Genomic DNA, 11,566 nt, shown 5'->3' with positions numbered 1-11,566 from the left:
CTTCATCATTACTAGTACCTCAACATTTTCCAAAAGTCTTCAAAACTATCTTAATGGCTTGAGTTTAAATAACAGCTTTGTCCATGATGGGATACTTAAAATTTACAGCGCTTCCTGGATTTTTGAAAAAAAAGTCTTTAATTGGTACTTAATACACTGTATATGATGATACAACACTTGTTTCTTGCATGAAGCAAGGATATAATAATGAAAAAACACTATCAGAGAGTAAAAAAAGAATTTAATATTTTTGAAATATCGTCAACGTATAAACTCATGTATATAATATATTAAAGAAAAATTTCACAATATAATAAATAATTGGACGGATACATTAATTGTTTTCTTTTTAAAAGTATCACAGATTGGTCACTGACAGCTTGGACATCAACAAAAATCTTTTTTTGACACAACAAAGAAATAGCATAATAATTAATAAAACTTTTTTGTTTGTATTTTTTGTATAAATGTCAGAATTTATCTCCCCTTTACCGAGCTCTTTTATCAAATAAAATCAGATTTAGTATATTCAATTTTTTTTCATGTCTTCTTACATTCAAGTTTACCAATAAAAGAATAAAATAAATGAGTTAACAAAAAAGTTCACCCTAAACACTGATAGTTAACCAAAAAAAAATCACAGAGTTGGAGGAAATGAGTCTTGTTCTGACAAGTGTTTGTGTCATAATGCTATTGGTGCCTGGTCTTCAGTGGCAGAGATTTCATCAAAGACCTCCCCCATCTTCTTGAATGTGTTATCCATTATGATGTAGGCCTGTGGAAAAAAAAATGTTAATGAAAAAAATGACAATAACAAACCGTGAACCATCTCAAAAATCCATAAAATGAAATACAAATTTTGTGTCCGTACAAATCACCATCAACTGATAAAATCAAATCCTGAATCCACTACTTGTTAGTCTTTTGTCCCTACATGATGCTTGAGGTCACCTCCTGGTGAACTTAATTGTGTAGTGACAATTGAAAAATAAGGAGCGGATCAAGGATCTGATTTAGATCAGATTGACAAACCATAGATCTACAATCATTTTTAACTATGTAAGCCACATAGATATTGTGATTTCATCAATATTAATTTTTGTGGAAGTTTCAAGGCTTTATATAAATTAATGTATAATAATAATGATCCTGTCAATAATTGTGTCATAAAAAACTTTTCTTCTATAAATATTCAATTTCATGGATCAACTCAACCACGAACTCCATGAAAATTGGTGTTCACGAGATATTGGTGAAACCACAGCATGTGTTATACAATGTCTTACAAACTCTATCATTTAATATACTCAATGACGCATTCAATGTATGTATACGACCTAACATTTTTTATGCCAGATTGTTAAAGCCAATTCGAAAACATCTAATGGTCTATAAAAAAGGGAAAATAGGAAAAATGCAAAAACAAGAGAAAAGCTGTCAATGTGACAGCAAACCGGGTTTTCTTTTATGTGAACTGTATCCATAATCCTATCAACACGTATCCAGTGAAATGGAGTACCCTATATGCAACATTTTGCCAAAAAATGACTAAGTTCAAAAGCTAGTATTTTTTTCATAAATTATCGGAAATAAAAATCCTAGCAATATGCACACCTCTGATATATGTACAATTGATCTGCAAAAGAACAACTTCCTATCTTGAGAACTGTAGGAGGAGTTATCCGTACAATGAGGGTACCCTATATGCAATATTTTGCCAAAAAATGACTAAGTTCAAAAGCTGGTATTTTTTTCATAAATTATCAAAAATCAAAATCCTAGCAATATGCACACCTCTGATATATGTACAATTGATCTGCAAAAGAACAACTTCCTATCTTGAGAACTGTAGGAGGAGTTATCCGTACAATGAGGGTACCCTATATGCAATATTTTGCCAAAAAATGACTAAGTTCAAAAGCTGGTATTTTTTTCAGAAATTATCAGAAATCAAAATCCTAGCAATATGCACACCTCTGATATATGTACAATTGATCTGCAAAAGAACAACTTCCTATCTTGAGAACTGTAGGAGTAGTTATCCGTACAATGAGGGTACCCTATATGCAATATTTTGCCAAAAAATGACTAAGTTCAAAAGCTGGTATTTTTTTCAGAAATCATCAGAAATCAAAATCTTAGCAATATGCACACCACGGATATATGTACAATTGATCTGCAAAAAAACAACTTCCTATCTTGAGAACTGTAGGAGGAGTTATCCGTACAATGAGGGTACCCTTTTGGCAGCCGCCCGCCCGCCCGCCATTTTCACCATTTTAATAACCGGATTTTTCCGTTGGAAAACCCGGTTAATGATTCATTCAAAAAGTACTGGATAATTGACCATAAAGACATAAAGACTTATAACCTAAATCAATCAATCAATCAATAACTAAATAAGGTGGCGGAGCTTACCTGTGCAGTCAGTTTCTGTTTGTAGGCTCTCTCTGGCAGGGACTCTGTTCCCCCTGGGGGTACTGGACTGATGGGTGTGGTTGTCCTCTCCCTCTCTGGGGGAACAGCACTGGGGGGTGGCCCCGGGGTCACTGAGGGACCGCGGCTACTGGCTGGCTTCTTGGCGGGTGGTGTAGACTTTGCCTTGGGGTCAGGTTTGGCCTGTTTAATGAAAATAGAGACATGAAATTCTTTTCAGCAGGATTATTTATTTTGAGACATAGATCACTGTAGGTTTCCATAACAATGACAATCAAAAGTTAATCTATGAAACAAGAGGACAAAATTTTATTGTGATGAGAAATACTACAAATCAATAAAAAATCAAAGTTTTCAGAAATGCAGATCCTAGAAAAAAAAACTTTCACTGCTGAAAATCAGCTTTTAATTGCTGATATCTCAAAAAGCTCAGTTAAATTATGAAGTCTTAAAAAGTAAAGGTGAAAGAATTCCACCAAAACTTTCTTACCATCTGTCAGCATCTCAGTTTTACAGACAGACACGTAAACAAAGTCAATTAGGTGTGCTTTTACAGTTATTGTTTTCCCAGTTGGGAAGATGGTGGTGTAGTCAAATCCACACTTTACAAAAGTTGTTTCCCTTTGCGAGGTCAACCCAAAGGTCACAAGGGAAAAATCACACTTTCCCCTTCTTTATGCAACCAAATATATATATTATATAAATTTGGGCCTCATGTGATGAAATCTTTCTGTCAGAATTTAACTTATTCCTTTTAAGTGTAGGTTGCCCCATCCTGGGGCAATTACACTGCACAACGGAATCAGGGTTTTTTGTGTCAAATGACAACCTCAGTGAGAAATCTGGGGTTTTCCCCAAAAGATGGCTGCCAAGGGACAAAACTTTTGTTAAGTGTGGATAGGTCTAAGGAATAATTTTTTGTTTAATACAAAAATGACAGTTTATTTCATTTGTATGGAATACACAGACTATACACAGTGATTTTTCACAAAACTTAATGATACAATTGTTAGGAGGTATATACACATGTATAGATTTAAGGAGATTTGTAGATGTTGGTGGTTACCTCTCTCGATTTTAAACCCTCCCTTGATTTTATGCTCTGAAATTGATCACATGATCCAGTCACATGATTAAAAGGCAGTCACATGATCAAATTTAATTAAAACTGACATTCAAGGGAATTTACTGGAAGGAAAAAATTATCACTGGTACTGGTGGTTTTAATTTTTGCTTTGAGACTTATTAGAAGATAATCTTTTAAGATTGTAATTAAAAGTTTGACAAATTAGTTGGATTTCAGGCATGATGATTTACCTCTCTGCGCTTTGCTTGTGAGGCCTGCAACTATCAACAATAGATTACAATGTCATCTTTTTAAATAGATATTTTTCACCGGGTATTATACACTGGTAATATTTTTAATAGCAATTACCGGTAAATTGAATTCACAAGTTCTTTTTCTACCTCATTTTCTAATGGGGGTCATGAGACCAGAAAAGAATTAAATTTTGAGAAAAAAAAAATATTTCAGAGGACTTTTTTTTTATTGTAGAAAAATTGTAACTCATGAAAATTTAAAATTGTGAATACATTCTAAATTGATAATCTGTACATAAAAATTAATCTTTATATATGCAATTCCGGCTTTTTTTGAAATTGAAAGCTGAGGTGGGTAAAATGTTGGGATTTAGGCATTTTATTTAGAAATACTTTTTTCCTAAAGACTTTTCATTTTTTCCGATATAATTATACTTTAAATTCATAAACTTCAAATTGGGTCAGAGAATTCAGTCCGATGATCAATTGTTTAGGTTATTTTATGGTATAATTTCGTTGTAAATTTAAAGTAAAAAAACAAAAGTGAGTTAATAAATGCTGGTGGATATTTTGGAACACAATAAAACATGATTTCCAAATTAAAAAAAAAAATAATAAATTATCATGTCAACTTATCAAAACGCAAAACAGTTTAATCTTGATTAAAAAAAAAGTTCGAAAGGAATTCAAAAAAAAAATTGTTTTATGAAGAATGTTCCTGTCTGGTCAAAAGTTTAGAGTGATAAAATAGTTATGCTAAACAAATAATTAATTTTTTTTTACTGATTAATCATCTAATGTAGGCTTTGAAAGTGAATAAATCATGATAAGACACACCACTTTACGAGAGAGAGAGAGAGAGAGAGAGAGAGAGAGAGAGAGAGAATGAGAAATAATGAATATGAATAAATGAATGAATGAGGGAGAGAGAGAAAATGAAAGAATGAGAGATAGAGAGAATGAAGGAATGAAGAGATAGAGAGAGAGAAATAATCAATATGAATAAATGAATGAATGAAAGAGGGATAGAGAGAGAAAATGAAAGAATGAGATAGAATGAAGGAATGAATGAAAGAGAGAAAGAGTACAGTGTGTTCCTCTTTTTAGATGTGGGTCATGGTTGCCATAAATACATTTTATTTTTTTTAAAAACCAAACCAAGACTGATTTATGATGGCCAAAGCTTAAAAAACACAAGCATTTTTTCGAAGAAGAAGTCAAGTTTATTCATAGCATCAATATAGATAATTAAAGGTCTCAAGTATACAGTATGTGTCTAAAATTGATGTCTAAATTAAAAGAGAATGTCAGATCATTTACTTTTAATCTTTTAGTTTTAATACTGAACACTGTCACCATTATTTTATCATTCAATTTAATTCATACAACCAACCAAACTTACGCTCGAATTCTCTTGTATTTGAGTTTAATTGCCCCAAGGCAAGGTCAATTTCTGCCCAAACTGATATACACACCTCTTTTCCTTTGACCACTTTGGCATCTTAAAGACAAGTCCACCTTTTATTTTAGTCCTGTTTCACTTTTCCACAACGGGTATTAATACTTTAATTTTGTAGATTGTAGTGAATTTGATATTGTATTTGAGTTGGCGTAGCATATAACTTCAATTTCAATCCTAGTTTCCTTTTTTTCATATCAATTTTTTACATCCTCCAAAAAAAGTGGGGGAGGGGCTAACTCCATGATAATTCAATTTTTTATATGTAAATTTAAAAAATTTGTTGTTGCGAGGCCCCCCTTGATGCTACGTGCCTGTATATGCTTTCATTTTGTAGATAGGATTGAATTTGATATTGTATTCAAGCTTGACAAAGTTTTATTGCACTCAGAAGCCAGGTCAATTTCTGCTCAATCTAATACACACACCTCTTTCCTTTTAGTAACTTTGCAATCTTCAAGACAAGTCCACTTTTCAACAACAGGTATAATATGCTTTAATTTTGTAGATTGAAGTTAATTTGATATTGTATTTGAGCTTGATAAAGTTTAATTGCCCTGAGGCCTGGTCAATTTTTGCCCAAACTGATATACGCACCTCTTTCCCTTTGGCCGCTTTGGCATCTTTTGGAGGTGGTGCCTTTTTCTCCGCCTGGGACTTGGTACCCTTGTTTTCTGCTTTTGATTTACTTCGAGCATCACCTAAAAAATAAAAAAAAAAAAAAAAAAAAACCATGTTAAATATTTTATCTACCAATTTCTTGTTTCTTCAAAGTAGAAAAATATTTTTCGTTTATCTATAGAATGAAATTTCCAAAAATTTCTCATTTAATTCTGAGATGAAAAGAATGAAGCCATTTTTTAAAATCAATTTATATATATATATATATATATATATATATATATATATATATATATATACACACACACACACACACACCGGTATATATATATATCTAACAATTGAAATCTTTTTCATGCATTTGAAATAACTTTAATTAATATTCAATAAACTTATTTTTGAGCATCGCAAAGTGCTAATGGAACCTAGTTAAGTTTAATAGAAATTGATTAAATAAAGCAATGTTATATAATATGGAAATGAAAACTGAAAAAAAACCATGCATGACACAATGGTAACTGAAACAGAGATACATATGATAATGCATTCGTTCCTCCCCGGGGCTGCTAAAGATCTGCTGTTAAGAATAAATTGCTTACAGATGATAGAGCAGCAGAAATTGGCCGAGTCTCCTCTGTACAGTTATAAAACCAGAAATGTGAAAAAAAAACCAAAAAATTGCCTTATAAGGATTCTGAGTGGTCAACAAATTGCTGACCAGATCTTAAATTCCAAACAAGAACACGACTGTCAGCCATTTTGAATGCTGTCAGTTAAACATTTGAGACATGTGTTTAACAATCTCAGATATTTTGAGGAAAACTCAAGACTTAATTTTCTCAACTTCAGTGTCTCCTGACTCCATTTTTAAAGCATTCTTCCTACAGTCAAACTCTGGGATTGGAGATGAGTAGGAAAAGGCTGTTGCATTCGACTCGAGGTATTTGTAGCCCCATGCACAGATCTTAAAACCCTTATAGTTGCAAATTTAAGTTAAGATGATTTTTTGAGCCATTAAACAACTGTTTGGTAAGGTTAAAAAAAAATCCAACATATTTTGTTTTTTAAGAAATTGAAGATTTTAATGTGACGTTATATATCAGGCACTGCTTCTAAAAGAAATCAATATAATATGCTCTAGAAATGACCTTGACCATCCAGCCCTTTTATAAAAATTTCACTCATTAATTAAGAGACAAATTAACATTTCATTTTTTCGATAAAAAAACTTTATTCAATTTGCAGAGATTAAGTCCCTGAGCTAATTTTTCTTCCCCATGGGTGTGGGATAATGATATGGAAAAACCATGCACATGCACGTACACGACTGTACATACATTTTAACCGGGGATATAGTTACAGCTTTTTAACAGTCAACATCTTAATTAACACCTTCCCTATAGATGTCGGGTTTTCCTGTTTTGAGAAAGAATAATTAAAATCATGTGATATAGGGTGGCACATCCTGTTGCGCAATTGCCAACATTTGATTTTTAGCTGGGCTCTGCTGAAAGCAGAGTCCTGGCTGTAGGCAAGCAAATCGCCAATGTTACTATAAATAGCACAACTTCAAAATTAACAAAAAACCAAACAGCGTCAAAGTAAAAGATTCCGCTTTATAAAAAGTTACACAAAGAGCCACGTCTTGTCAAAAGTGTTGGCATTTTGTTTCTTTTTTTTTTTTTTTTTTTAATTTCAAGAGAATTGTTTATCCTTTTTAGTTTTCTTATTAATAACATGTTTTAAAAACATGCATTTTGCATTTTGGACACATACAATGTGCATGAATTTCCATGAACTACTTTGCTCTGGTTGAAGAAATGGGGATTGAATATATAACTCTTGTTGCAAAATTCAACAACAATTCAGCAACTGTTGAACTTTTTTCTACTAGACAGACATATTTTTGGTCGCTCTCTGATGCTTTGCCGACATTAAAAGCATAAGAGAGAAAAAGAGAGAGAGATTTTTTCAGTCTTTACTACACAAAATGCATAAAGACACACCAAAAGAGCCTGGCTTATTTTATCCATTAAATCATTCTAGCATTAGAATACCTGAATTAGATTTCATTTGCATGCAGGCAAACCAATATCATTTTAATTAATCTAATGTCTCATGAATGAACACCAAAATGTTGATGGTTGAAGAATAATTATAAGTCTTCCATTATATCTCTAATTATATACAGCCTTCTAAGAATTAATCAAGTCTTGATAAAAGAATTTCGGATTCCAAAATCTTTTACTCCCTACTTTCTCGTGACCCATGAAATAAAAAAAACGGGAAGTGTACAGTATAAAATTATTAATACAATGTTGCGATTCCTCCAAGACATTTTGTATGCATGGTTCAACTATGGCATAAATCTCTTTTAATGGACAGGCTGTGACTTTGTTTGTATGATAATCAAAATTTAATGATGATTTTTGAATTTGTAGATGTTAAACTCTTACCTGAATATCCTAACACCTATAGTCGTATTAATGTTTACAAATATAAATGAATATTTTTTCGAAATTCAGAACCGATAAATTTATTACGATTACACATATTAATTAACCAAACTCGCATGTTTTCTTTTTCTTTGTGTATAGAATAATTTAAAAATATAATGAACTTCATTCAAATGGGAATTATAACCATATAGAAAATTTCTTTCTTAGAATTGATATTGAATCATATTAAAATGATAATCGTATTGTGAAAAAACTACTTAATAAGCAAGTTGAGAAAAATGTGAAGAGTTTTATGAGAAACGGTCTTGTGAAGGGTTATTGATACACGATAGGTACCAAAAGATGTGTCAACCTTATTATTCCATTAGACAAACTGTATTTGATTTGCAGATTATAAGTACCCCAGCTTATTGCTTTTTCCCATGGGTATGGAATGATTTATGGAAAGTAATGCATATAAAAAAATTTCTGTTCACTATAAATTTCATTTAAGGTACCTCACTACACCAACTTTTATACTTTTTAAGACACTATGTCACAAGATGGCGATTCAATGTTTTGTTAGACTGTTTTTATCAATCGATTCAGATGTATATCGTCATAGCTCAGTGGTTAAAGTATCAGGCTTGTGAACCGCAGGTCATGAGTTCGAATCCACCTGGGGCTTTTGTTTATGTTTACTGAATGAAATTTTTGAAATATCATTTCTTTTTTCAAGGTGTAGTGAGGCACCTTAACACCAACACTTTTCAAAGAATTGTTAAAATGTAAGCCCTTGACTAATTTTGAAAAGACTTGAGTTGATTAGCTAAGAATTTCTCTAGCGTTTTGACATCATATTAATATATATTTCCATACTTTTGTTCTTGAGATTTTAATTTCACAGTTGAAAACAAGTTTTTTTGGCTCGCATAATGCAAAAGATATTTATATCCCGTAACAGTAGTTTAAAAGATCTTAAATACCAATATCTTTGTGTGATCTTTGAAATATCAAATTTTACAAATGAGTTCTCAAAAAAGTTTCAATTTATGTCAAACAATGCAAATTGAATCTACTTTTTTTCAAAATCAGACAAAAAATTATCAACAGAAAACCTTTTAAAAATACTGCTAAGTCTTGTATGAATTATGTAGAGCAAAAAGAAAAAAAAAGACATACTTTCAGCAAGATTATAATAAATAGGATAAGGTCATTCAGTTTTGAAAATTATTCAATTAATAAAGTCTAGACTACAAATTTCAAAAGGTCTCCATATTCAAAAGGTCTTCTAAAGGCCAAAATAAGCTAATTGTTTGTTTGGAATGGCTTCCTACCTTATTGAAATACCCCTGCAGAGAAAATTTGAGCAAAAAATAGAAAAATTATATTTATGTAGGGATTTTTATTTTTTGCTAATTCTTTATAAGTTAAATTTTAAAACTTAGAAGAAAAAAAATTCCCTCCTGGTTCTGAAAACCTCCAGGTGGCAATTTCAAACAAAAAAAAACAAAAACAAAAAAAAAAAACAAAAAAAAAACAACAAAAAAAAAGAAAATTTCAGATTTACTTTTAATCAAGAATGTCAGCAAGCATGTCAACTGATTTTGAAAAGGTACATGTAAATAAAAAATTCATCACCTTCATGATGTCTGCATAATAAATTGATTTCGAAACATTCATTATTTACTTCACAATTGTACCGGTAAATAATAATTTCAGTTTTTATTTACTTTCAGTTTCTATGGAAATTATTAAGTCAGATTAGCAAAGTAATTGATCTTTTATCTCTGAATTACTGAAACATCCATTTTATTAAAAAAAATAGACTGCTATTTTATGAGTGTTTTAAATGATGACTTGCTTTAAAAGTGTGAATAACAACAGGCTTTGCAGTAGTTTCCTGGTTTTTAAAAATAAGCAAATTATTTCAATGGGAAAATGATAATACAAAATTTGTTTCAACACAAACTTTAAATACCATAGTTACCACATTATTTCGCCCTTTTATAGGATATTTTATAAAGCCTGAAGGGCTTTATGATAGATTTGATCACACCCGACCATCTTATAAAATGTTCAAAGAATGATTCCTTATTTCCTTATATTTATATAATTATCAGCAACTGTACGATTAAGTATTGATAAAAATAGTTATTGATGAACTGTATTAGACCATTATGTACATGTATTACAAAATCAATTTGTAGTGTTACTTTGGACAAAGACACTAGAAAATGTAAATATTTAGCCTTAATTGTACATAATTCTAAGATTCATTCATTCATTTGGGATTGCTTATTTCTTCATATAACATTAAGTTATGTAAGTTTTGAAGCAAATTGCACTCATAAATATGATATAATAATTTAATATTTAAAGATATGTAAATATATTACATTTATATCCAATGATCTTTGTAATATCACCACAGATAATGAATAAAATATATATTTCCAAGAAACAAATTGATGAAGTCTTCCAATTCCATACACTGCAAAGTCAAAACAGCGCACACCTATAGTACATGTACTGTTACAGTACGTTATCAATTAATTAAGGTCAGGCAAAAAGGAAATATGATGACGATCTAAAATTACATTCAATGAGTTTAAGATAGAGTTCAAGATCATTATCACTCTTTTTTTACAGTTACACATTCCCCAAAAACAATGTATATGAATATTTCATGTTTGAATAGATTAAATTGACTTATTGAAGTACCAACGTCTAGCCAGTTAAATAACATTCGTTGGCAATTGAAGTTCCTCAAATGACAAAACAAGCTACTATAATTGATGTTTGTATAGCTTAAAAATAAATTTCTGAAAAGAATGATATTATCCAACCTGGGAATATTATTTCGCATTACATGAATGTTTAAGAAATCATTTGCTGCTGAAAATTCATTATTTGATGTAAAAAAAAAAAAATATGAACAAAATACTCCTGAAAGTTGAATTTAAAAAAATAAGAAATTTGAAACATGAAAACTGTGAACTTGAATAGAATACTTGAATTTAATAACATGGAACTAATATTAAACATGTACACATAATTAATATAATACCCAATTTTTCTTCAATGTATTTCGTTAAGGACTGCATAACCATTATAGAATGGAATTCAAAAATTTTGTAAAAGAAAACCTGAAACAAACGTAAATTTAAACTTAAACATGAACTTGTGATAGTTTGTACCCAATTCTTGCCCAAATTTAAACATTCTTTTATTGGTAGCAAAGGACACCACCCCTGAAGAAAGGATTTAAAAAAAAAACCCAAACAAAACA

General features: G+C 30.7%; 1 protein-coding gene across 18 annotated transcripts in view; it reads right to left on the bottom strand.

Moving 5' to 3' along the window:
- Positions 1–224: 224 nt before the first annotated feature.
- Positions 225–11,566, bottom strand: part of LOC105342533 (MYCBP-associated protein) — a 49,493-nt gene continuing 38,151 nt past the window's right edge. For 12 of the 18 annotated variants that reach the window (XM_066088639.1, XM_066088643.1, XM_066088596.1 and 9 more), the window contains 5 exons: positions 5,813–5,916; positions 3,754–3,783; positions 3,503–3,538; positions 2,419–2,619; positions 225–775 (listed from right to left, as the gene is read on the bottom strand). In XM_066088639.1, the coding sequence (XP_065944711.1) occupies positions 683–775; positions 2,419–2,619; positions 3,503–3,538; positions 3,754–3,783; positions 5,813–5,916 (464 nt within the window). In that variant the 3' untranslated portion in view covers positions 225–682. The remainder of the gene's footprint in view (positions 776–2,418; positions 2,620–3,502; positions 3,539–3,753; positions 3,784–5,812; positions 5,917–11,566) is intronic. The other 6 variants (XM_066088607.1, XM_066088625.1, XM_066088623.1 and 3 more) reach the window with 2 other exon arrangements.

Source organism: Magallana gigas, chromosome 1 (assembly GCF_963853765.1).
Source record: "Magallana gigas chromosome 1, xbMagGiga1.1, whole genome shotgun sequence".
Classification (NCBI taxonomy): Eukaryota; Metazoa; Mollusca; class Bivalvia; order Ostreida; family Ostreidae; genus Magallana; species Magallana gigas.
This window is presented reverse-complemented; position numbering and strand designations above follow the sequence as displayed.